The sequence below is a fragment of the Odocoileus virginianus genome, chromosome 33 (genome assembly GCF_023699985.2).
Source record: "Odocoileus virginianus isolate 20LAN1187 ecotype Illinois chromosome 33, Ovbor_1.2, whole genome shotgun sequence".
In the NCBI taxonomy this organism is placed as follows: Eukaryota; Metazoa; Chordata; class Mammalia; order Artiodactyla; family Cervidae; genus Odocoileus; species Odocoileus virginianus.
The window spans coordinates 198,453-226,028 of NC_069706.1; the positions used below are offsets into that span (position 1 = coordinate 198,453).

The following is a 27,576-nucleotide window of genomic DNA, read 5'->3' on the forward strand; positions in this document are numbered from 1 at the left end:
GACACCACCCCTGCCCCCGCGCTGCTGTGGAGAGGAGAGCCAGGGCAAGGGAGCCTAAACTCAGAAGTGAGGTGCTTTCTTCCCGTGGAGAATGCCCCTAGCACCTGCAGCTTGAGGTGTCCAGTCCTGGCAGTGGTCCAGCCCCAAGCTTTTAGCTGGGAACAGTGTTCTTCCTTCCCTGGGCCCAAGAGTCATCGTCAAAAAATGGATGGCAGGTTTCCTGCCTCAATGTGCCCTGCTTTTAGCATAGGAGCTCTCAGTAAGAGGCAGTCTTCCTTACTCTATTATTAGGCAAAATGAGAGCCTGGACTAAAAGTGGAAACAACCCAAATGTCCATCAAGAGTATGAGAGAACAGACAAAATGTGATCTAAACAGACAATGAAGTGTTATCCAGCCATAACAAGCAATGAAGTGCAAATACATGCTGCAAACACAAAAGACCATGTACTGCATGATTCTATTCACATGAAATGTCCAGAACAGGCAAATTCACAGAGGCCAAGAGCAGACTGGTGATGTCCAGGGCCTGGAGGGCAGAGGTCATGGACTGACCGCTGAAGGGGACAGCGTTTCTGTTTGGGATGATGAGAAAGTTCTGGATTAGACAGTGGTGATGGGCACACAGTGACTATGATTAAAGTCACTGGATTGTACACCTGAAAATGGCTGAGACAGTAAACTTTGTTATTCGAATTTCAATGCATTTTTTTAAAGGAGGTATAGTGATCCCTGGCACAGAATGAGTGCTACATGGGTATGAGTTATTATTTGGGGGATCTATCCTGTACTGTGCTAGGTCACTTCAGTTGTGTCCAACTGTTTGTGATCCTATGGACCACAGCCCTCCAGATTCCTCTGTCCATGGGATTCTCCCGGCAAGAATACTGGAGTGGGTTGCCATGCCCTCCTTCAGAGGATCATCCTGACCCAGCGATCAAACCCTTGTGTTCTCAACACTCATGTCTCTTAAGTCTCCTGCATTGGCAGGTGGATTCTTAACCATTAGCACCAACTAGATTTCTATTTGGGATGATGAGAAAGTTCTGGAATTAGTGGTGATGGTAACACATAGTGTGAATATAGTTAAAGACACTGAATTGTATACCTTAAATGGCTAAGACAGTAAATTTTATGTGAATTTCAATGCATTTTTAAAAAGGATGCATAGTGATGCCTGGCACAGAATGAGTGCTTTATAGGTATCGGTTATCATTTTTAGGATCTATCCTAGCTACTATGTGAATGCTCATTGTCCTGACTTTTCAGGACATCTGCAATGAACCAGGAACAACCTTGGGAAGAAGAAACTGTTACCTTCTTTATACACCATAAATGAGAAAACAGACTGACGTTCAATGACAAACTCCATGCTAAAATGCAGGGCCACTTAATATTGACACATACTAAACATTAGTTTCCAAAAATAGGACTTTCAGGGTCCAGGGAGATTGGGAAGGCCCCAGGTCAGAGCTAACGCTCCGTGGAGAGCTCCTAGACCCCTCCCGGCCAGATTCTGCGACCAGAGGTCCGGCGCCCTCCGGAGGCCAAGGGGACAGCAGGTCGAGAGGCGCGCAGGCGCAGCCCGGGCTTCACCGAGACGCCGAGCGCGCGGCGGGCGGGTCTCCACGATGGTGCTGGCGCCGGCGGACCGCGCTGCAGTGCTCGCGTTGTGGCGGAAGCTCGGGACCAACGTCGGCATCTACACGACGGAAGCCCTGGAGAGGTGCGTACGGGCCCCGGCAGCTCCGGGCTCTCCTGTCTTCAGCGCACTCGGGGGATGCGTCCCCCGCCGGCCTGTCCCGAAGCCTTTCCTCCCCAGGCCCCGCCATCAGGACGCGCCTCACTCGCAGTTCCCCCCGCAGGATCTTCGTGGCCTTCCCTTCCTCCAAGACCTACTTCCTCCACCTAAACTTGAGTCCTGGCTCCGCCCAGGTCAGAGCCCACGGCCAGAAGGTGGCTGAGGCGCTGAGCCTGGCCATGAACCACCTGGACGACCTGCCGCACACCCTGTCAGCCCTGCGCGAGCTGCACACGCACAAGCTGCGCGTGGACCCGGTCTTTTTCAAGGTGAGCTCCCGGGCGGGGCCGACGCCCGTCGCCGGGGGAGGGGGCTCCCACCAGGCAAGGGGTGGTGCACCGCGCGGGAACCACTCTGTCTGCCTGCAGCTGCTGTGCCACTGCCTGCTGGTGACCCTCGCCCGGCACTACCCCGGAGACTTCAGCCCCAACATGCACGCCTCACTGGTCAAGTTTCTGAGCCACGTGATCTCGGCGCTGGCCCCCAGCAGCGGCCAAATTGGGAGCGTGGTCGCGGAGGGCTCCTGTGTTTGAGTAAAGTCGGCAGACAGAGTCCCAGCTGTGCCCGTGTTCTCTTCTAGGGGAGCCAGCCCGGGCATGACGAGGGTGGGGTGGCGGTGTGAGTGGGGATGGTACGCCCCTCCCAAAGGGAGGCGAGAAGTCTGGACGGGGTCTCCGCTCCCACGTGATAAGCTCCAACTCACCATGCCCTTGAGCGTGGCTACTTGGAGGTGTCGGCTGGGGCTCCGGCCGGTCGGGACGGGGCGTCACGGGCCCCAGCGGGCCCCGCCCGAACCGTCTTCCCCGGGGCCGCCTTCGGACACCTCACCTGCACCTAGTTAGTACCGCCCCGGAGAGCTTGCGAGGAAATTAGGGACGGGCGCCCCTGCCGGGGTGGAGCGGAACTGCACCTCCGGAATGCGCTGGGCACTTTGAGCAACTGGGAAGCTCGGGGTCAAAGGTGCCTTTGCCAGACTCTAGACCTGGTCAGAGAAGGTGGCGCTTGCAGCGCGCCCTGCCCCTATCCCACACAGCAGACAGAACTCAGAGCATCTTCCTTTAAAATTTTTTTCTCATGAAATAAATCACGGTCATCGCAGAAACTTCAGGAAACGACTCCCAATTGCTGTACCTAAACTGCTCATGCCTTCCCGTGGGTCCTGGATATACATTGCTTGACAGCATGAATTTCTTTTTCCTTCTTCACAATTTCAGATACAGGATTCGTTCTTACTGTATATCTCAGCAACCTCAGCACGTTTCTTTCTTCCCTTATTAACTCTATATTTTTTCACTTAAAGGAAGCACTTGAGGTCTTTCATGCATTAACTCCTCTTGGGCACTGAGGCCACTATCCAGTCAAGTAAGGGTCACTGTGAACAGGAGTGCCGTGGCGCTAGGACAGTCCATCGGGTACCAGAGAGGACAACTAAGTGACCAGGGACAGTGGTCACACCAGAGGGGTGACGGCACATTTGGAGAGATTTCTCATAAGAATATATTCAGTTTCACATTGACATGATCAGAGGAAACTTAAAACACACACAGAGATGGCAGCAGCTCCCCCCAGGCAGGGCCAGAGGGGCAGAGAAGACAGGTACTTGATCTAATCCCAGGAAAGGTATGATTTTTCACTTATGTTTTCCACTTTCACAACTAATTTGCAAAAAACCTTGCCCTGAGTATTTGGAGCTAAAAATCTATGCACTAACATCGTCATTCCCTTGGGGGATTTCTTCAGAAGTGTAATTTCTAGCTTTTTGAGAATATTGCCAAAATTGCTTTCCTGAGTTTCACCAGCAGATGAGAGCCTGCACCCTCACTTGCTGCTAGAGGAGGGTCACCCACTTCCCAGGTTAGCATTCTTCCTCAGGTTGACCCAGATTTTGCCCATTTATCTCTGATATTTCACGGGAGGACTCTTTCCTCCAAATAAACCCAGCCCCTCCTCAGACCTCTGGGCCCAACCACGCTCCATGGCTCTGCCTGTTTGTTGTAAGCACGTTTCTGATCTACACCCTCATTTATGACAATTAAGAATGCTGGATAAGACCCTTCCCACCCTCTAACAGCAAGTGGACTCGGAATCTTCAGACCAGATAACCAAGTGAAGGTGAGAACTCAGATGTCACAGCACCTAAACCACCTGGGTTCTGAGGTATTTGCCAAAATGAGCAAACTTGAGCTGAAATTCTTTTTCCTTACAGGCTCACAGTTCAAAGGGCCAGTAAAAGGTGATATACCCAAAGGTGACTTTCCGATAAACCTGGGGCCCTAAAAAGATATCCCACTGGGTTATCCTTTCCCCAAATACAGGTACTGTTAAAAAGAAATAAAGAAAAAACAGAAAAAAAAAAACCCTGGATATTCAGCAGAGAAGAAAAGATGCTTCCCTAATAAATTGAAATCACATGCTGATATGCAAACAAATCCCCCCCACCCACCCAAGAAAAAAGTACTTCACAGGCCACAAGGTGCCAGGGCTGACAAACTCACCAGGCACACAGGGCGAGGCACCTGCATGAAAACCAGCAGGCACTGCAGACGTCACATGCAATACAACTTGGTTTGAAATAATCTGCAGGGAACCACAGAATATAAAAAAGCACACAGCAGGACTTATCTGATGGTCCAGTGGTTAATAATCTGCCTGCAACTAAACTTGAGTGCCACAACTGAGCCCATGTGCAGCGAAGAAAATTTAAAAAGATAGAAATTGAATTATGATTTCCAAGGTAACAGAGTAAAAAATAGAATGTTAAAATATTCTAACACAACCCCCCAATCCCAGGAGGGGGGGGAGGAATTGGGCAAAAATGGGAGGAAAAAAGAGAATGGGAACGACAAATGTAAAGACCCCAGAAGATGGCATCAACAATGGAGGAATTCCCTGGCAGCCCAGTGGTTAGGACTCCACACTTCCACTGCCCGGGGCACAGGCTCAGCTCCTGGTCAGGGAGCTAGTCTCATTTGCTCTGTGGTGCATGGGTTGGTCAGTCAAGTTCATTCTGGTTTAACTTTCTGGCCAACCCAATATTGACTATGTGACTTAAATGAGTCAAATAAAAGATAAAGATCAGACTTGAGGCTTAAAGATGAAAAGCGCAAATACAGTAAAGAATTATCACTAATAATAACAGATCCAGAAACTAAAGTGTACCCTGCAAGGCTCCCTTCTGGTGTTCTCATGTGGTCACCTCCCCTTGTGTGGCTGTTTTGTTGCGGTTTTTAAATTTTATTGGCATATAGTCGATTTACAATGTTGCATTAGTTTCTGCTTATAGAACAGTGAGTCAGTTATACAGACATGTAATAGTTTGCATTTGTTAATCCCAAACTTCCCATCCATCCCTCACCGAAGCTTTTTTATTTTTCAAAGGTTTTTTAATGTGGTAAAATACAGGGCTTCCCTGTTGTTCACTGGTCATCTGCCTACAATGTAGCCAACCAGGTCCATCTCTGGGTTGGGAAGATCCCCTGGAAGAGGGCATGGCAAACCATTCCAGTATTCTTGCATGGAGAACTCCACCAACAGATGCCTGATGGGTTACAGCCCATGGGGTCACAGAGCCGGTCAGACATGACTGAGTGGTTAACACCAACTCATGCAAAATATAGGTAACACATACTTACCAGTTCAACCACTGTAAAGAGTACGACTCAGTGGCATTCACTTCATTCACAATGGTGATGGTCATGTGCCATCACCACCTCTACCCAGCTCCAGAACTTTCTCACAGCCCCAAAGGAAGCCCTGTGTCTACTACTAGGCGCCCCCTCCATACCTCTCCCCAGCCCAGCCCCATGGCTTTACTGTCCAGCATGTTGCTCAGCACATTCTCAAGGCTCAGTGGTGCTGGACTTGCATCTGATCCGATGCCCTGATGCTCAGGAGCTGTAGGACAGTTAATGCGTGCTGTCTGTGGTGATTTTCAAGGAGAGCAAAGCTCTCTGGAAGGACTGTGGGGCAGATGAGGGCTCGGAGGAGCTGGTGAGTATGTACCTCCAGGCCTGGGTCTGCACAGTGTTTTGTGCTCTCTTCTGCTCAGAGGAGGGGCCTGGTCTGGGGCTGAAAGGCCTGGATTCCAAGGTGGATGGACTTGGGCAAGTGTTCCAAAGGGGACAGGAGCAGCCCCAGAAGGCCCAGGGCAATGTAATACTGCACTGTGACGTATCACGCTGTTGTTCAGTCACCCAGTCATCTCCAACTCTTTGTGACCCCATGGACTGCAGCACGCCAGGACTCCCTGTCCCTAACCATTTCTGAAAGTTTGCCCAAGTTCACGACCATTGCATCAGTGATACCATCCATTCATCCCATCCTCTGATGTATCACACTAAATACACCATACTGTACTGCATACCTGAAGTTGCTTAGTGCTTAAAACTTATCACAAGAAAAAAATCATTTTGCAAAATATATATATATATATCAAGTCATTATCATGTACACCTAAAACTAAAGTTAACATCTGTCAATTTAATCTCAATAAAAATTTAAAAACGAAGGTGGCCAGGATCCAGGTGGGGGAAGTCCTTGGCCAGCAGTTGGCAGCTTCTCTCTTGAACTGTGAGGACAGCACCACCTCCTCGGGAGCGCAGCCCTGAGCCCACGGGCACCAGCAGGGAAGGCAGGCAGGCAAGCAGGCCGGGGGCAGCACAGGGGAGGGCAGATGCAAGAGGGTGGCACTCACCAGCGCTGTGGGGGCTGAGGATGCGCAGGGACCCCCAGGCTATCCTCACAGGCTCCCAGGTGCCCCTGGGTGGGAGCAGAGGGCCGCCTCAGGCCAGGGTTCACTGGCACCTGGGGGCAGACCTCGTGCTGACCCCAATCACATGCGACCCTGTGCTGGGGGTGTGGGGGAAGGTCACCTGAGGGCCTGGCTTAGGGCTGGTGCAGTGACATAGAGCAGCTCACCGCACCACTATCAGGCCCAGGATGGCTCAGCCCCCTTCCCCTAGGTCCAAACAAGTGTCACCATCACGTGTACCAATGACAAGAGCTGGGAGACCTGCTCTAAGCTGTCCCATTCATGTCCCAGGGATGCCACTGAAGGCTTGTGGCCCAGCTCTCCGGGTGCTTCGGACCAGCAGCATCAGCAGCAGCCTGGGGCAATGGCAACCTTCTCCGTACTGGTACAGGCTACAGTTGGGCACCACACTCAGCAGGAACTGACGCTCATCACAAGCCTCATCCTGCGATTCCAGACACAGACAGCAGACCAGTGGCTGTCGAAGGCTGGGGCCTAGGGGCATGCCTGCTGGTGGGGGCGGGGTCAGGGGTGATGGGAATGTCCCAATGCACAGTGATGACCACCACACTGCAAGCACACTGCAAACCACTAAACCACACACCTCAGGCAGCTGAGATGTTGAATGTTACGTGAGGTTAAGTTTATCTCCATCAAACCAACCAACCTACCTGCAAAAAAAGTCTACATTCTTGGATTCCTCCCCAGATCCACAGGAAGCCTAGAGGGGCCCACACCACCTCCTACAAGGCCTTTGGGTGACAAGGGCATGGGGTGAAGTCCCAGCACCTCTCAGCTCAGCCCGGCCCAGTCCCCAGAGCAGGACCACCCTGCTCAAGGCAGGGGACCCTTCTGAGGCACAGCCTCTTCACAGGCACAAACCATGGCTGGACACTGGCCCCACCCCTGGAATCACTCCCTCCTGGCTCCCAGGCCAGCCAGGTACACGCACCTACTGCACAGCCGTCACCCTGCGAAGATGGCCCTGTGTCCACACGCCGCAGCGAGGGTCTGGACCGCCGAGAAGGCCACGGAGCTCACAGAGCTGCAGGGCCAACACCATCCCTCCAGCCCTCAGATCCCCAGACTTCAGGCCTGGGCTTTGCTAGAGACCCCCAGAGAGAGGCGCAGAAGGCAAAGCATCCCTGCCCTTGGCTGCAGACCCCCCCCCCGCCCGCCCCCAGACAGTCTGGGGCCTCCATGCCAGAACCACCACAAGCTGCTATCACCACACCTCCCACTCACACTCCCGTGCAGAAGACTGGGACTCAGGGAGTCCCTGAAAACTCGGGGACTGGAAGGGCCAAGGGCACCATACAGCCCTGGAACTGACCACAGGCCCCTGGAGATCTGCACCTATGGGCTCAGCCAACCCAATTCACCAAGGACTGCCATCACCACCTGCTCCCGGCATCCCCACCCGTTCCTGGTAAGCCAGCACTTCCCCACAGCAGTGCTCTAACAAGGAGGAGAGGGCACCCTCCTCCCAGCACCCTCCCAGTGCTGCCCCTGGAGCCGCGGCATCCACAGAGCAGCCTGCTGCACTCCTGCGCCCAGTGGAGTGGAGCCAGCTGAGGAGCCAAGGCTCAGGGGCTGGGGGAACCAGGCGGACCCTGCAGTCAGGCCAGGGCACGCTAAGGGCAGGCAGGTGTGTCTGGACTGATGAGCAAGCACCCAGCTGCAGGGGAGAAGCCACCTCTCAGGCATCTTGACCCTAGCCTACCTGCTTTCTGGCTGGGACCTCCAGGGTCCTCTAAGTTCAGGGATGCCATCTGCCCTCTGCCTCTTCAAAACCACCCTCCAGGGATGGTAGAAAACAGACTGCCGCTCAACCGTGCATCAGAAATGGATACAGTACTAAGATGTGTGCCCTGTCACCACAACACAAACAGAACCCCCAAACCCCACCTTGGGAGGTTAAGAATGGAGATGTGAGGAGCTAGGCAGTCTTGGCCCTGGCTGCTGACTCAGTCCAGACCCTGCCATCATGAGCCGGGTCACAGAGTGGAGTCAGGAAACCACCAGCACAGCCTGCCTCTCTGCCTGCCCCTCCCCACCACCACCTCTACCCTCTCACGGCTTTCCAACAACTCGTATCTACTTCCCACAAAGACTGCACATCCCCTGCTCCCCCACAGGTACCTACCTGGCCTCTCAGTGGTCACTCTGGCCCAGCCTGGCTACAGGCCAGGGCAACGCCCCTGGACAGAGGGACATCACTGATGCCGCACCTCCTTCCCGTGGACACAGCTGGCTGGGGAAGACTGCCACAGGGCAGCAGAGCAGCCCATTACCCACATCCCTCCAGAGGGAAACAAACCGCAGTGAGGAGCCTAGAAGAGGACCACTGACCATGCCCTGGAGCTGGCAGCCACACGACCCAGACCCAGTGTCCATGTGCTCTGCACGGGGGTGTGGGTGTGTGTTTCACAAGGTGGCATCAGAAGCTGCCTCCGAAAATAAACCACCCCCTCCCCTGATGAACTTTCCTGGTGGCTCAGACCATAAAGAATCTGCCTGCTAATGCATGAGGCCTAAGAGATGCAAGTTCAATCCCTGGGTCAGGAAGATCCCCTGGAGAAGGGAATGGCAATCCACTCCAGTAGTCTTGCCTGGAGAATCCCATGGACAGAGGAGCCTGGCCGGCTACAGTCTATAGGGTTACAAAGAGTCAGACATGACTGAGCACACACACACTCATCTTCCCCCTGAAAAGCGAGAAAACGAAAGAGCTCCCAGTTATATCTTCAGAAGAACTCACTTTAGTCTCGAGATACAAGTGGAAGGGCTGAGGGAGAATGGATAATACCACCAGCCCTACCAAGGGTGAGCAGAACCACGACTGACCCCAGCAGCATGCCCTCCTCTGAGGACCTTGTGGCTGTCATGTCAATCTTTCCACGGGTCTTTCTTTGCTCTGAGTAACTCCAAGAGGGGGAACTGCAGCTTATCTGAGCTCCAGTGCTGGGCAGAGACTGCGGACCACAAACCAGACAGGCAGTCCTCCGAAGAAATGGGGGAAGAGAACAGCTTGGACCTCAGAAAGACACACGGGGCTGGGAGAGCAGATGGCCGTGTGCCTCTGGCTCCATCAGCGCGTCAGATGCCAAAAGGCAGAGGGGAGCCCAAGGAGGAGTCACATTTCTGGGCTACGTGCAGGTGACCTGGGCGTGCCCCCCACCCTGTGGAAGGCGCAGCAAGTCCAGTGCAGCCAAGACAGCAGAGACTGCACCGCAGCCGCCAGGAGGCAGTCTGTCAGGTTGTTTATTCCCACTCGACATAACCCAGAACACAGGAGCAACTCTGTACACCTCTAGAAACTCACAGCTAGCTCCAAAACAATAGAAATGTTAAACTACAAAAGATGAGCTGTATTCAGCAAATACAAAGGGTAACATGAGGCTGTGTCAAACGTGGATCAAACTATTTACAGCGCCTGGGCGTGGGCTCAGATCTCGCCGGCCTCCTTCTCCTCCGACCTCCGCGATGCGGCCTTCCCATTGGCACTCTCAAGCCTCCAGTCGGTGGCCCCCCGCTCACTCCGCCCGCGCTCCCAGGACTCCTCCCTTGAAGTCCGCTCTCGGGAGAACCTGGGAAAAGGGAACCAGAGGCTCATCGAAGGCTGGCCCTCCCTCTTGGCTGCTCCCCAGGCACTGACACCATGGACCCTCCCTGCAAAGGAAGGGAAGACCCACACAGCTGGGAGGGCCCAGCAGGCACTGCACAGGGAAGGCCGGGCAGCCAACACAGAGTGGCATTTTCAGAGCATTCTAGTAACATGAACAGCTTTCACTAAAATGTAAACAGTGCAAAGGAAAACACAGGAAGAGTCGATCCATTATGTAAAAACACAATGGAGAAAAAGTATTACCAAAGTGAATGGTGGTCATCTCTGAATATGATCATTAGTAGTGTTTTTTTAACCACCACAACCGAGCTGAGCAGTCTATCAGGGCTGTGTGTACCAGAGTGGCAGTGCACGTGCAGTGCATGGCCGAGCATGGCCTCGCCTACAGGTGACACCGCAGCAGCTCGCAGCTGTCCAGCCCTGAAGCCACCTGCTTCAGGGCTGCCCCCAGCAGGCGGACTCCCGGAGCCCTGGGCCCTGTCAGGACCCTCAAGGCTTCAGTGCCCCGTCCCTGGGTGACAGGCCCCGAGCCCCGGCGCACACAGCAGGGCTCACTCCTGCTGCAGACACTGAAGGAGCAGAGTAGTTACTTGTATTTCGAGCTCCGGTCCCTGGATGCCCGGCGATGGCCGCGGCTGTGGCTCCGGGAGCGGCTTCGGTGGCGCCGGTGTCTGTCTCGGGACCGGGAGCGGGACGACTTCCGCCGCTCTCTGGAAGTCGACCTCGACCGCCTCCGACGTCGGTCCCGGGAGCGCGACCTGCAACAAAGGCTGTGCTGACGCCTTACTGCTGTCTCTCCTCTCTCCTCCCAAACCTGTAACCCAGGTTCACAACCCTCTCCCCAATGGCACCCTGGTGAATAACTGGACAGACCTTCCCCACCGATGCTTGCTGCAACATGCCAGGAAATCTCTGATCATCCTTCTCACCGACAGTGGATGTCCACCCCATGTTGCACTGCGCCCCAACCAGGACTCTCCTTCCAACCCATGCTCTGTGCCCTCCGTGACCAGCCCTGACCCCAGACAACAAATGCCAAATTATAAAGGTTAAATATTAATAAAAAAGCATGTGGAAAAGGATATCTTATTGAGAAAGGATCAATGGAAAACCTACCTCCTGCGATCTCTTGTTCTTGATCCAGACCTAAAATGGAAAAAAAGATGAGCAATTCCCCCCAAAACAGCCCAATTCCTTACAGCTGAGGGGAGGTGCTTCACGTCCACATGGTGAAGAGGGTCAACTTCCCACAGGACCTGCTATGAGGCCCGCCCCGGGCCCCCAACCTGGGAGGGGGAAGGAAGAGACCAGCACCCAGGGGTCCAGGCTGCACTGAGCTGATCCAGTGGTTCTGCAAACTGCACAGTGGACACCAATCCAGCTACACAGACAGTCACGGTACAGGGCTGGGCAGGATACCCAAGCTCCAAACCCAGGCTCACTTTCCTGGGAGTGCTGCAGGAGCTCCTGGGAAACAGTACACAACCAGCAATGTAAGAAAGGCACCTGAGGGACCTTCCCTGGTGGTCCAGTGGTTGAGAATCCACCCTGCAATGCAGGGGACATGAGTTCAATCCCTGGTCAGGGAACCAAGATCCCACATGCCATGGGGAAAAAAAAAAGATCACATGCCACAACTACCGAGTCTACACACTCTGGAACCCGTGTGCCCTAAGGAAAGATTCCTCATGGTAAGAGGAAGACCCTGTGTGCCTAAATTGAGATCCGATGCAGCCAAATAATATTTTTTAAAAAAGAAAAGAAATACACTTGACAACAAGAACGCAGGTCCCTTATCCTGTTCTAAGCAGCAATTTTCAACCTGTGAAGGAGGAAGTGACAAAATATGCTGCTCACACACCATGTGGCTAGAGGATGATTTGATAAAATTTCCAGGAAAGTAATTTCCTTAACACCTACCAGTATTTATATATTAAATTCCTCTCTCCCAGGAATTCTAAGGAACTTTATATATACTCAAATACATACAAGGATGATCACACTACCACTCATTCAAAAACACTTTTATAATAAGTCACCAAAAATTAAAATTAAAAAGTAAAGTTAACAAAAGCAAAAGTCAACAAGTGGGAACTACATCAAACTAAAAAGCTTCTGCACAATGAAGGTAACCATCAGCAAAATGAAAAAGCAACTGAATGGGAGAAAATATCTACAAATCAAGTAACTGACAAGAGGCAAATATCCAAAATATGAAAAGAACTCACATAACTCTACATGGAAGGAAAAAAAGATTCAAAAATGGGCAGAGGACCTGACCAAATGTTTTGCCAAAGAAGACATACAAAGGCCAACAGACACATGAAAAACTGCTCCACTACATTACTCATCAGAGAAATACAAACCAAACCATGATGCACTGTCACCTCACACCTGTCAGGAGTGCTACTGCCAAATGACAAGAAACAGGTGCTGGTGAGGATATAGAGAAAAGAACGCACTGCTGGTGGCAATGTAAACTGGTGTAGCCCTTATGAAAAACAGGATAGAGGTGTCTCAAAAAATCAAAATGGAACTATAACATGATCCAGCAATTCCAATTCTGGATATTCACTTGATGGAAATTAAATCACTATTTTGAAGATACTTACAACTCCGTGGTCACTGCAGCATTATTTACAATAGCTCAGACACAGGAAAATCTAAGTGTCCATAGATAGATGGACCGATTAAGATGATGTAGTTGTATATATACAGTGGGATGTTATTCAGTCACAAAACAAGAAGGAATTCTGCCATTTGCAACAACACAGATGGACCTTGAGAGCACTATGTTAAGTAAAATAAGTCAGACAGGAAAAGATAAATGCTGCATGAGTTCAGTTATATGTGGAATAGAAAAGAACCAAACTTAACAGATACAGAGAACAGAGTGGTGGTTGCTAGAGGTAGGAAAACGAGGGTGGGCAAAGGCGGGAGAATAGAAAGACAGGTGATGACAACATCACAGAATGGTGCTGTGTAGCCTCAAGAGCACGTCAACTGCGGGAGGGCCCAAGTACCCGTGCACAAAGCCCACCCCACGATGGCGGTCACCTGTGTGAAAAGACCCTGGAGTCTGTGCTTAATATTTTTATACTGAGTCTCTTTATAATCAACATGTTACATAATTAAAATAATGAAAAACAAAAAGGTTAACAAGTTATTCACTAAGGAATCCCTCCAGGAGTCTGTGTGCCCAATACAGAGCCTGGTTACTCTGGGCTCCAGACACTGCCCTGAACTCTAACCAGACCCACCACCCACCTGGCTGCTCTCAGGCATCCCAGCCCTAACACGGCCAGAACCACCTCTCCCAAAACTCCGCTCCCAGGCTCCCCTCCCCTGTCACTGTCAGCGGCCACTCCAGGCCAGCTCCACTCCTGCTCTGCACCACTCACAGCGTCCGCTAGCAGATGCTATCAGCTCTGCCCCTAGAGCACACAGCTCGTCCCTGCCCCCTCCTAGGCCTGGACCCTCCCAGCCACTCACCTAACCACCCCCAGCTCTCGGCCCACGTGAGCCCGCCCTTGGTGGATCCTGCCATGGGGCTTGCTCTGGGCGGGAATCTCTCTGCTTCTTTTCATGGCCACCAGGTACCTGGCAGACCGCAAGTGTCACAAGTAACAGCAAGGCTGCCAGGTATATGGGGTGTCCTCAGGATAGGGCATGTCCTCGGGATAGGTGGAGTGTCCTCGGGATTGGGGGTGTCCTCGGGATAGGTGGGGTGTCCTCAGGATAGGTGGGGTGTCATTGGGACAGGTGGGGTGTTCTCGGAATGGGGGGTATCCTCGGGATAAGTGGGGTGTCCTTGGGATGGGGTGTGTCCTCGGGATAGGTGGGATGTGCTCAGGATGGGGGTGTCCTCGGGCTCACCTCCTGCTCAGCCGCTCCTCCCGCTCTCTCTCCTCTCGCCTCCTCAGCCGATCCTGATTTCTCTTTTCCTGCTTCTCAGCCACGGTTTTCTAAATAAAATGGAAAACTGGGAAGATGAGAGAGGCACATACACAGTAGGGTGTGAACACTGCTGAACAAAGCGCCTTTACATGACCTCAGCACTGGCAATTTAAGAAACTAAGGGAAATTCAGGGAACAGGAACACAATTCTTTTTATTAATAAAACCTCTTATTAAACAACAGAAAATACATGGAATAAAAACTGTTTTATAAATTCAGTGACAAACTACTAATTCTAACAGGTGCTGTACTTCTAAGTTACAGAAAGTTTATCATATGACTTCAAATCAGTCAAGAAAGTTAAGGTTTTTACCCAAAGGAGACCCCACAAACTTTATGTGAAGGAGAACATGCGTATTTGATCAAGCACATCTTGCTGCGGGGAGCCAAGCTACCCAGTCTTGTTGCCACCTGTCCTGGGGGTGGATTGTGGTGGACACGGAGGGCGGGAAGGGACAGGAGGTGGCCTGGAGACCCCGCCACTGGCGCACCCCAAAACCCACTTGGAGCCTTTCACGCCATCTCATGCTGCTGAGGAGAATGCCTCCTCACCTCCCCCCAGGGAGGGGGAGCTATCCAGAGCCACAAGACAAGGTCCAAGAGGGCGTGCAGCATGACCTAAAATCTCAATGCCGACAAGAGCTAGGCCCCCAGAAAGAAAGGGCACGGCTGGGGGTGCGTGTGTGTGTCTGTGTGTGTCCTCGAACCATCTGGGCCAAGCTCTCCTGTGTGGCTCCTCCAGCTCTGCCCTCTGATGTCATACATCCAACGCTGGGGGCAGGTCACAAGGACGCTGTCTCAGCACCTCAGCCTCCACACATTCCACCCAAGAACCAGCCTGGGGGCTAGCATCAGCTCCTTCCCAAACCCTCCCAATCCCTGAAACATCAGGTCCCCCACGGGGAAGTCCTCACTCTTCCCCGCCTCCCTCTAGGTGCAGGACCTGCAGGCGTGCACACCACAGGGACCACTGAGTGAAGCCCTCTCTGAACTGGGCATGGAGCTCCCACCCTCCTCATGGTTAAGAGGTGCACTTCCAAGGAACCTTTTCTGCTGATACTATAATAGCTATTTACTGGAATCTGTAACTTGGCTGTTTTATTCTATCAACTATATACTGCTCATAACCACAATGACAAAAATACGATTTTTAGATCCGTGAATACTTAAGGTCTAAAGATTTCACGGAAAGAAGTTTCAATGTACGCTGATGTTTAAAAAAAAAAAAAAAAGGCTTTCAGGTATAAGAAACATTAGGGCAAAATTCTGGGATATTATGGAATGGAATGATAATTTAAAGGAAAACAGGAATATAAGGAGTAGATTTTTTATGAAGATGGTTAACTGCCACCAAATTGTTATTTATACTATAGTAGCTACACAGAAAATATGTTTACATTTTATACCATAAACTTACACCCTCCAGGGACACTCCCTGGGCGTTAAGGGCGCCACCCACTGTCCCTTCCTGGGGCCACACATGGCCTGAGGCCTTGACTGTCAAGGTGGCCTACCGTTAGGGGCCACACCTGTCCTTCCAGATTTCAGGCTTCTGGAGGAAAGCCCTGCATATTTCCCAGCATCCTAGTATACAGCTAGGCAGGCTGAATCAGTCTGAAAACAATTCAGCTTATCCCAAAGTTGCTTAACTTTCCTTCTCAGCATTCCATATCCATGACATCAAATGCTGTAGTCTAACCCAGGAAAACAAGAAGCCCCGAGGAAGGGACAGAGGCATCCAGCCGTGGGGCAGGGCCACCAGAAAAAGCCCCATCACCTTCTCATGCTTCTAGCCTGACCACAGGTCCACCTTCACCCAAAGAGAAAAACCACAGGCTACTGGCTCTCTCACCTCCAAAGAGAAGGGTTTTCAGAGGGGTGCAGGAGTTTTCTGTACCTGGGATGAGTTCTGCCATTGTTCTCTGTAAAGAATGGGTAGTAGACTAAACAAACATCCCAGGCCCTGCTGGAGTCTAAGATCTCAGGGAACACTGATGACACCTGAGTAAGCTCACTGTAAAGCTAAAGTATAAAACCAAGGCCTGATACCTCCACCAACAAAAAAAGAACACAAGGTTTGCTACAAGCAGAGAGACAGGAAGACGATTACGACTTTGTAGGCTTCTTCAGAAACACAGCACATTAACATACCCTTAATTGATCAAGCTTCTCACGGATCTGAATGAATCCCAAGTGTAACTTGCCCCCGAAGTGGTCTGCAAGACGACGGTCATTGTCATGGAGGCCAAGGTAGGCCGAACAGACCTCACAGACACGAAGCTTCTGTTGCTGAAAACTGGACGCAGGCATGGAATTTCTGTATTCTTCCTGGAGAGCGGGAAAAGAATGATCCAAGTGAGGTTAACTCAAATGCCACTGTCCACTCAACCCCTAAAATGGAAGTACATGAAGGGAGCTGACTTTTATTTTTAGTTGCCCAGCTTGTGGGACTTTAATTCACGGACTAGAGACTGAACCCCAGGCCCTAGCAGTGAAGTGCCAAGTACTAACCACTGAACCACCAGGAAATTCCCTAAAGATGATTTCAAAATACATAAACCTGAATCATTTACAAAGCTTCAGATACTTGTAATTAAATTGTAATTTAATTTCAATAAATTGTAACTAAATTGTAATCCAATTTAAACTGTTTATTTAAGAAATGAACTAAGAGTCATGATTTCAAAGCACTAAGGGATATTCAGAACACTGAGACACATGGGAGACTGTGCTAAAGGCCAGTGGGGAAAGGGAGTCCCCGTGATGGCGGAGAGCTCTGTGAAGATCAGACTACAGGCTCCTCACAGCGCTCCTAATCACACCAGACAGACAGGCAAAACACAGAGCATCCACAGAGTCTGTCCCAGTATCCAGGAATGCCCAATGCAGCCCTGAAACCTAAAATGTGGATGGAGAAACACACCAGACATCTCTTCAAACGAGGAACTGTGCCTAAGGGAACAGAACAGAGTGCGCACACATACCCCCCACCCCCGCCCGGCAGCCAGTGGGGTCCAGTCTCATCACAGGGAGCCACTCTGCCTCAAAGGAAAACACACAAATACAAAAGAAAATGACCCAGGACACACTGATGGCTGCCTGTGCTCAAATTAACACACTCCTTCAAAATCTAGGTTGAGGGATGCATTTCAACATGTGTCCTTGAAGAGAAGACAATGTAATAATCTTCCATTAATTCACACATTCAAAACATTCCCTAAGAAATGCAGGTTAAAATAAGACATCATGTCACTCACTAAACTGACGGAGACACATAATACCAAGCCCTCGCATACCCTGACGCTGGCGCCCATGCAGCACGGTTACTGTGGGGGGCGGCCTGTCTGTAAAGGTGGGATTACCAGAAACACCCCTCACATGAGTACACTGCTGGACACACAGAACCAGCCGTGAGATGAGAAACCATCAGTGACCTGGAAAACCACCCATGGACAAACAGCCATGTGCCCCTAAAATGCAGTCCTGCAGTAGTGAACAAACTGAACCCATCTGCCTACAGCAGCCTGGAGAGCACTGCCTGGCGATGCAAGTGGGAGGACCCGAAGCACCAATGCAGGACGCCTACACACCTGCCCAGGAACACACATGGTTTATGAGCCCAGGTGTGTAATGAACACACACCAACGCCTCTGGGGCCAGAGGGGAAACACCGTGAGCTCAGATTTCCATTAGAGTGCTGCTTCTTTCCTTAAGAGTCAAACAGCTTAACGAGAAACACTAAACGTGATGGGTGAGAGTTATCTGAGATAATATTCTACACCTTCCAGTAGTTTTGAAATTATGAATGCCATCCTCTAATATCCTTCAAAATAAATTCTACGCTGAGTGAAAAAAAAGTCAATCCCTAAGGGTTACATACTGTGTGAATCCATTATGCAATGTTCTTAAAATAAGCAAATGCTGAGAACGGAGGGCAGACTGGTGTGGCAGCAGGCAGGACCTACAGGTGTTGAGGGGTCACTCGGCAGCTGTTCTGGGGTGGGATGCTGTTACAGTTTAAGACAGAACCACTGCGGCAAACTGGGTAAAAAGCACACAGTGCCCCTCCATCTCCACTTCTTAGGATACCAAACAGTCTTGTCTGCCACTAAGGGCAGGTCAGACACCACCCAGACCAGCACAGTGGAGGCTTGCCCCCTCCAAGCCACCCTGTCTTGTCTGTTAAGTTTTAAGTAAGGGAGGCACTCAGGTGATGAGGAAAGGGACAGTGGCCGGAGCAAGGCACCTGGAGTCCCCGTGTGTATCGACTCCTGCTGCCCTTGGGGCGGTCTGCAGTCATCCAAGTGGTGAACCCCACATCTACATTATTTCAAATCTCAGATCCACCTCACAGGTTTCTGGTGTCTGCTCTGCTCCTCAATGTAGGAAGGCTTAGCCTCAGGTTTCACTAAAACGCTACAGAGCTCCTTCCTTCCTGACCCTCTGACCTTTCTGCTGGGTACTGTCAGCAACCCAAGGAGCCTGACTCCATATACTCAAACTTTCCCTTTAAATACACAGAGGTGTGGATCGTATATAAGGATTCTGATGCAGGACCTGGGACTCCACATGCACATGTCACTGCCTCAATGGGCACTCGGCAGGACTCACGTGTTCAGCTGTTATCACTGAGCTCCACTTCGTCTCAGGTGCCACCAAGAGCCAGGGGACCAGCAACAATCAAAACCGGCCCTGCACCGGCACGCTGCCCACTCTGCCATCGCGTCTCCATCCACCATCTGAACAATCTTCTGTCTGGGTCTCAGCAAACGGCCTTCAGGGTCACCCTGCCCTACCTGGACACACCCTGCACCCCAAGCCACTCTTAAACTGAGACCCCATTTCTTTGGAGCGCCAATCTTCATCAGAGTGAGTCTTAGCCAGTGTTCACATGCATTCTGCCTGGCCCACAGGAGGAGTAAAGGTACACTCCCATCCCTCTATCCCTGACTCCAACCTTCCCACCATTCTCGAAGTCGATCCAGGCCACTTCCACTCCAGTGGCGAGGATCTGAAAAGCAGAAAACCCAACAGAGGAAACAGTTCAGACAGTCCTGGAATCAGCTTCTGCACCACACAGCAGAGTCCTGGCCTGGCCGCCCAAGGACACCACCTGGGTGGTGCCCATAACCTGCACGGGTCTCTCTCCCGAGGGCACAGCATCATTAACAACCCGAGGCCTCTCTTCAGAGCAACTGCAAAGCCAGTCAGGCCCCATCACATCAGCTGAACACCTTGCACGCCAGGCCCTTCCTGGAAGCAGACAGACAGAGACCGGAGGTGCTCACTAGCATGGACAAGCTAGGCTCAGGATGCACTCTACACACGGGAGTGATGCTCAGAGCTCAAAGTGCCCAGTCTGAGGCCTCAGGGGTCAAGCGAGCTGCGAAGACAAACCCCAGGGTGCGCTGACTTGAAATTGTACCATCCTGACATGATCACCCTATTTCCAACTCCTCCCCAATACTAGAAATAGAAATAGAAAATGGAGGCATGGCTTCGTTTTAGTCCAATGGTCAGCTCTCTGAAGTTACTAAGTTTCTTCCCTCTTTAAAACATTTTCCTCACCAACCTCAGCTTCTTTTTTCTTTGCACGGACTTTCTCCACTTCCATGAGAATCTTCTGTGATTCATCCACATTTCCTTCAGCTCCCAGCTGCTCAGCTTTAGCAAGAAGCTTTCCTATTTCTTCATTCAACTCATGTACTTTTTCTGCCTGGAGATAGAGAGACAGCCACGTAAGAAGACATCTAAAAACAAAAGAAGAGAGCTGGGACGGAGGCTGAAAGGGTGGTAAGTGTGTGTGTAGTTATGACTGATTTGTGCTGTTATATGGCAAAAACCAACACAACATTGTAAAGCAATTCTCCTCCAATTAAAAAAATAAAAACAAAAGATTTTTTAATGCATAGAGTGTTTCTCATGTTGAATTTCTGCTGTTTCAGAACGAATACACCAACAGCTGGAAACTTCACTGATAACGTGAATTCTAACAGTTACAACGCCCATACTGCCACCACTGAGACCGACCGTTAAGTGTCAGACCGTAACTCATAAGACCTCTGCACTGCATCCTAGCAGAGGCAACACGCCTGACACACGCCTGTCACTCCCACAGGCTGTAAGGCCCGTCCTGTGGGCCAGCTTCCAGGCGGTCACTCTATATACCTTACAGTACAGCTCAGTCGCCAGGTGAGGGTAACAAAATGTGTGGGCCTAAACACATACATTACTTACCCTTTAAGCAAAATTACTAATTACTGGGAGTTTCTTTTAGAAATAAACAGCACCACTGGGCTAGTTAAAAACTGTCTATCTCCTAAGAAATCTTTTTATAAAACTGAAAGAGGAGAAAATCACTGAAGAGAACTCCACTGAAGAGGGGCAAGGCCTTCTCAATGATGTACATGCCAATTTCACCAGGTCTACTTATTCCTCCCTGACACGGACACACCAGAATTTAACCATTTCCCTGCTACCTTATCCCATTTCCTGTTATGCGGAGGGATGTTAATAAAGGAACTTTACGACATATGCACCATGCAGTGACTGGCTACGAGCCTGGTGACGGCTTACCTCCTCACCTCGAACAGCCAGGGCAGTGGACACCCACTGTCCACCCCGTAATGCACACTCGGCACTGACAGGTCCCAGCCCCGCTTCTATACCGACGACCTGAGGTGGAGGCCTCCCTACCCGCATACCTTCGCAGAAACTTCTGCACTGATCTCCTCCTGCGTCTCTGCCAGCCGTTTCTTGGCAAGTTCCGTTCTCCGATCACACTCAGCGATGAAGGACTCCAAGTGATCCATCGCCTAGCTCAGGAGAGGCAGAGGGCTCCGGTCAGTGACATGCCTGCAACCTCAGAGCTCACGTGTTCGATAGGAAATGCAGTCCTGGGTTGGTTCTTAAGGCCTCTCGGTTCAGTGGGAAGATCTGAAGCTATACTACTGCTAACATGTCCACAATCACATTCAATCAAGGGGCTTTGTTAAACCAAACGACCATTCACAAGTATGGTCTTCATCTGATTTATCTCCAAATGTGTCAAAGAACCCCCATCCCTCAACAATTTCAAGAAATTCTAAAGGAAGCTGAAACACCTGGCCTGACTAACTGTTCTGAGGGACAGGAGAGGCTAGGCTGTGTTATGATGTCAGAGGCCCTCCACTGGTGAGGCGTGGGGTGCAGATGTACTCACTGGTCTTTGTGAGCCACGTAAATATTATTCCCTCATGTTCTGAGGGTAGAGTTCCCCCTTCCACCTCAAAACAAAACAATAGAACAAATGTTACTTGAGCGGTGAACACGTTCAGTTGTGACCTACCATCTAAAGCAGTGGGAAAACTGGTTACTACTTACCCAAAGAGATAAAGGAAAAGACACTCTGAAAAGAGTTGGTGGAAAACAATAAAATACTAATCAGTAAGTGGTCATATATGCTAAGCAGTTAACTTGCTGTGACTAGTCGGGCCCCAACATAACTTCAGATACACATACAAACAGGACATCCCTTTTTCAACTGCCAGGCTAGGACCAGTGCTGGGCAGCAGCCCCCACGCTGCTGACGCAGGGGTGTGTTACACAGACAGCAAGTGATGTCAGCAGCAGTGACAGGATTAGACAGGGCGAGCAGAGCGAGGAAAGCGAGGAAAGCTCTGGGTGCAAATGGTAATAAGGCAGATGAAAGTCAGGTCAAGGGACCAAGAAGTGATGACCTATGTCCCTGCCTCCAGATGTGGTCTGAAGAGAGTCCCCAGCAGGGATCAGCCTGACAGTGGGGTCCCTGATTTTCAAAGGAAAGCACACTTGGGCATTGGTCAAGACAGGGAAGAGGCGCTCTGACAGCGCTACACCTGCAGTCCACCAAGGCAAACTCCCCAACTCCACACTCCTGGAGCTGAAGACCTCCTTCCTGTTATTGGTCCTCAAATATTCTCGATGAACATTTCACTATGCTCAAATCAAATCATTAGGAAAGCCAGTAACCGGCATTTGTTGGCACGCATGCACTGCATTTCCTGGAAGGATGTAGAGCTGACCAGCTCTGCTGACAAGGTGGGGACTTGACAGGATCAAAGTGCAAGTCAGGCACCACCCATGCTCACGGGGACAAGGGCTCCTGAAGACCAGCCCGAGAGGCCCCAGGGCCACCCGCGCACAGCTGCTGAGACCTGGGCAGAGAGTTCCTCTACTGCCTCCCCAGAGAGCAACCTCACACCCGACACGGAACCAGGACTCTGCTCATCAGGGCTCAAGTGGGCAATTCTGCCAGTGCCTTTACCAAGCAAAAAACCACTGCACCTTACGCAGAATATAAACTGGCTATGGACGCAGACATCTGATCAGCTAACAACTAAATGGTAAACTTCACAGCACAGAACAGGCAGAATGCAGAGACATCTCAACTGAATGTTCCTTAAAAGATGGCTCTGTTCTGCTGCCCCTCCTTCTCTTCAATGTGCTTCTCAATTTCATTTTGGTTCCTAAATCAAAGGGCAGGCTTACATTATGAAAATAAAATTTAGAAAGAAGGTATTCAAACCTATAAATTAAGTACTACTGACAACCTACCACTTTAGTAGGAAGTCATGCACCTCTACTCTGTCATTCAGGGCTGGTGTGATGAACCACAGACTGCTCGGGGGGCTGAGCTCACAGGGCTGCACAGGTCTCACTCCTGCTGAGGCTGCCCCCTCCCCCCCAAGAGGTGAGGTGCTCTCCCTGACCCTCCTGCCCTGCAGCACCGGCGAGCCTGAGAGGAGCCCGTGCTGCCAGCAGAACAGTCAGTGCAAACACGTGCCTCAGGACAGCCATCCAAGGCTCTCCAGGCACCAACCCCCAGATAAAGGAAAGGAAGCACAGTCTCCAAAGTCCTGAGGAACAGCGTCAGGAGGCAAGGACCCCTACGATCTGACTCCACAGTCCCTACACTTGGCCCTCACAGCTGAGGCAGTACTCACCAGCCCAGTATACAGAAACTAGAAAAGGGCAAAGTACCTCGCCCAGGGGCACAGGGACTCGAACCCCGGACCTAAGAGCACGTGTGACTGCCACACTACACACGTGTAAGACAGAGAGCAGTGGTCCCACTAGGTGAGATGGTGTGTTGCTCTAGAAACCTGTTACATCTCAAAGGAAATCAACGTGGGGAAAAGGTGAACTGTGTTTTCACTGATTAGAGAAAAATCTTTACATTTTCCACATGTGAACAATGAAGAAACGCGCTGCCCTGTAGCCTTTCCGCACAGTAAGTCAATGTGAATTAACGGCGCTTTGTGTGTCCACGTCCAAGTTGAGATACTTGAGATGCATTTACACAGATGACCTATTCCCTCTCCTAAGGAACTCCTGGTGCAACTCTCTCAAGAAACTAAGGCCAGGTCCTGGGGTGGTCAGGCTGAGGCTGTGCTGGACTAGAAAGAGACAATGGTGAGGTACTTTCTCCCAGGTAACCCAAGTTTTGGATGGGGGTGGCAGCCACCAGCTCAAGTTGAGGGTCTAGGCAGGGTATACCTACACAAAGAAACACCTTTATGACAACCTTGTCAGGCCCACAAATACCTGCTTAGACCTCTCTGAATGGCAAAAACTGAAAGTTTGGTAACTTGCTCTATTAGTGAAGACGTGAAAATGGGAACTCCCAGGGGCCACTGGGGGCAGCACTCACCCTCTGGAGAGCATGGTGGCACTAGCCACCAAAATGACAAAGCACAACCTTTCTGGGTGGACAGTCCCACCTCTAGGGATCTTTCCTAGACACGCTCACGATGTACTGATGTGTCCTACAGCACTATGACCATCAATAGGCAACTGGTCCTACAAAACAGACAGACACCCAGCCTCTGGAACACTGTGTCACCACAAAAAGGGTGGAGTTAACTATACAGGGAATAATCTGAGATATATGCTGAAAATTAAATCAAGATGAGGGAAGAGCAGGCAGACAGAGCATGTGTCCGGGAGACTGCTACTTGTGTTTTAAGAAAAGTGAGATACACACCCCTCAGGTTCCACATAATCTCCAAGGGGAAGAGAAGAAACTCAACACCTGGCTAGCTCTGGGGCCAATCACGGGGCTGAAGAGCAGAGCAGAAGACAGGCTTCACAACATACCTCTCGTATCTCAAACTCTGAACCATGTGAACACCTTATGTGTTTTACAATTAGTGACAAGCAGCAACCCTAGTGACGTAACTGATCTAGGCAATAATCTTCACAGCTGCTGGACACACACGGCCCCAGGCTGATGGGGGTCTGAGCAACAGCAGCCAGGCTGCCCGCGCTGCTCCAGTCCACTGACGTCGCACCGCTGAGGTGACGCGCCAGCCGCTGCCCAGCTCCACCTCTGCGCTACTCTGTCAAACGAGAACCTGATTCTGACCATCCTGCATCCAGATCTAACTCCCAGCTTACAGGAAATTTCAAATATAAAGGAAAACACATTAAAAAGACTGCATCATAAGGATATAATCAGCAAAATCCAGGATATGAGAAACATTAATTTCTTCCAACAGATGTAAAAAGACTTACGAAGCATCCTAGGGTGTAGATCTTATTTTGGTATCTCAAACAAAAGACTGAAAAAAAAAATCCTTTTTGAGACAATCTGGGAAATTTGAAGACTGTTAGATAAGGTTAAGAAATTATCCTTTAAATAATATTTTAAATAAAATTATCTTCTAGATATATTTGCAGTACTTACAGATGAAATTCCATCTCTAGGAACTACTTTAAAATAATCCAGTATGGAAAGACAAAATAATCAAGTCTTCACATCAACACTGAAAACTGGGAGACGAAACCCAGAGATGGTCACTATATTATTCTGCTTACATTTGCATGTTTAAATTTTTTCTCAACATTAAAAAAAACATGCTAATAAGATACAAACTACTATGTATTAAAATATACAAATAAGGTCCTACTGTACAGCACTGGAAAATATATTTAGTATCTTGTAATATACTATACTGGAAAAGAATCTGAAAAAGAATGTATATATACGTAAAACTGAATCACTTGGCTGTACACCAGACACTAACGCAACACTATAAATCAACTGTACTTCAATTAAAAAAGAAAAACATGGTAATAAGTACATTCTGTCCCAAACAACTATAATACCAGATTTTTGTATGCAGAGTAAAAAGAACTTCACAAGTCAATGGCAACACTGAAATATCTACAGATGACAGGATGTGTGAAGTCTGAGATTTGTGAGAAGTCAGTTGGCCATGAGCTGATCATTCCTGAGGATGAGTGCCAGGTACACGGAGATCCATTAAGCCGTTACACCTCCTGCTGTCTGAGATCCTCCAAGGTAAAACAAAACAAAGCAACTGGCCATCCAAGGTGGGCCTGCAGCACTTGAACAGCAAGCTGTTGCTCCTTTTCCACCTTGAAGCTGTGGTAGGGGATTGCCTCCAGGGAGTGGGGGGGCACAGGGAAGGAGGCTTTCCAGGTTTTCCGTGACAGTCTGGGGAACTCTGATTTGGCCACACACTTCCAGTGAAAGCACACGGTAAATTCCAATACACACACACTTATCCCTTTCTTGCTCAGGACTTCCTAAGGAATTTTAAGTCACTGAACATTCAAGTCTCACAAACATTAGTTTCAAGGGCACAGTCTACCATTTGAGTACCTCATCATCTGTTCATTCATCATTAAAGTGTTTTTTGTTGCATCCAATTTTTCAACCTTATAGACGATGCTATGACAACACTACTTTGTGTACCACTGTTTGCCTGTGTTTTCAACCACAGCTGACCCTTGAACAACGGGGGTGGGGGTGGGGGGGCCGCAGGCATTAGTAATGGATCCTGTAGCTGTGCAGTATGCATTTACTGAAAAATATAAGTGTACCCTCACAGTTCAAGCCTGTGTTGCTTAAGGGTCCACTGTACTTAAGACAGAGAATTTATAAAAGTAAGTTATAAAGCAGAAGTACCTTTAAATTTTCATTTCTGCACACTATATTAGCAATTCAATTGGACCTAATAATTTCACATGACTTAAAAAGCATAATTCTTTCTTCCTAAGAAATAATCATTTGAGTTTGGTAAATACCTTTTAAAACTGTATTAAAACGCATATACAAGTACACAATTTTTACTCCATCTAGGACAGTTTTTAAAGCTTTTTCATTTCTTACATCAATGCACACATTTTCTATGATCTATAGCTGTGCAGCATTTCACTATTTTAAAACAACTATACCCATTTCACAGTAAGTATATTATTTGAAATTTTTCACCTTTCACTAATTCAGAACAATGCAATAAACACCTTAAGTCTTCTCATACACAAGCAAACACTCTAGGACCATGTCTTACAAACTGCTTGGAGGAGATTAAAAGTTTATAAATATTTTAAAATTGTATATAGAGCTGATGAGCTCTTATGAAAGATTTTTATAGTGAAAGTCAAATGTCACCTAAGCTGAGCAACTAATTCGGATATAAAACAGACTGGAACTTCCCTGGTGATCCAGGGGCTGAGACGCCACACTCCTAGTGTAGGGGCCCAGGTTTGATCCCTGGTTGGGGAGCTAGATCCCACATGCCGCAACTAAAAGCTCCTGTTTGCCATGACTAAAGATGCCGCATGCTGCAACCAAGGCCCAGCGTAGTGAAATAAACTTTAAAAAAAAAAAAAGAAAAGAAATAAAACAGACTAATAATGATGTTGCTTTCTGTAAAAGCATAATTTTCTTTTAAATGAATGCATCCACTTATTAATAAATCCATTAAAAACTCAAGTTTTAGAAGTTTTTCTGAAAGAATAGATGAAACGCATCTAACATGTAAAAGCTTTCATGTTGGTATGACTATAATAACCTATTCTAAAACCACTATCTCTAATACAACCTGGATAAAGCTCCTAAACACCCCTGACTGATCCACTCAACAAAATAACTCTCCCAGGGTCATGTGATGATGCTCCCATGACTTCTGGCAAATAGCACCAATCTTACTATACTTTCAGAGACTCTGGAGATAAACGTTAGGCCCACCTCACAGATTTACTGTCAACAGTGAAGAGATTCTACCAAAACACTTGGTAAGATACACAAATATAAGTCACTGATACAAATAATGGATTAGTGACGGTTCACAATTTGTGAAAACAAAACCTGTGTCTGTCTTCTAGTAGTGATGACTACACCGTACTCCCTCCAGAAACCAACTTCAACACAATACAGGAGCTGCTGCTTCCACGCCTGGGAACTGAACCATCCACATGGCCGGCCACGTGGCAGGCTTGGAGCCTCACACCAACAGCAGCTCCTCAGGAGGCAGCAACAGGTCAGCGAGATCAAGAGTCGGCTCACTGACCCCATCTGGCCAAAGCGCTTCTGAGGTGTTCTGATTTATCAAGATTGCAATTCGAAAAGAAACATCACAACTAGCTTTTGCTATATACGTGTGCTCATCCT

At 49.5% G+C, this 27,576-nt stretch overlaps 2 protein-coding genes across 4 annotated transcripts in view; one reads left to right on the forward strand and one right to left on the reverse strand.

The window, feature by feature from the left end:
* The first annotated feature begins 1,588 nt into the window (after positions 1–1,588).
* On the forward strand, positions 1,589–2,912 carry HBQ1 (hemoglobin subunit theta 1). Its single transcript, XM_020900185.2, has 3 exons — positions 1,589–1,725; positions 1,865–2,069; positions 2,169–2,912. The coding sequence occupies exons 1-3, from the start codon at positions 1,631–1,633 to the stop codon at positions 2,331–2,333; spliced, it is 465 nt and encodes a 154-aa protein (XP_020755844.2). The 5' UTR covers positions 1,589–1,630; the 3' UTR covers positions 2,334–2,912.
* A 6,884-nt stretch (positions 2,913–9,796) lies between these two features.
* The window catches only part of LUC7L (LUC7 like), a 28,047-nt gene continuing 10,267 nt past the window's right edge, over positions 9,797–27,576 (reverse strand). For all 3 annotated transcript variants that reach the window (XM_020900203.2, XM_020900201.2, XM_020900204.2), the window contains 7 exons: positions 20,840–20,950; positions 19,708–19,851; positions 16,287–16,463; positions 14,055–14,143; positions 11,295–11,324; positions 10,769–10,936; positions 9,797–10,140 (listed from right to left, as the gene is read on the reverse strand). In XM_020900203.2, the coding sequence (XP_020755862.1) occupies positions 9,999–10,140; positions 10,769–10,936; positions 11,295–11,324; positions 14,055–14,143; positions 16,287–16,463; positions 19,708–19,851; positions 20,840–20,950 (861 nt within the window). In that variant the 3' untranslated portion in view covers positions 9,797–9,998. The remainder of the gene's footprint in view (positions 10,141–10,768; positions 10,937–11,294; positions 11,325–14,054; positions 14,144–16,286; positions 16,464–19,707; positions 19,852–20,839; positions 20,951–27,576) is intronic.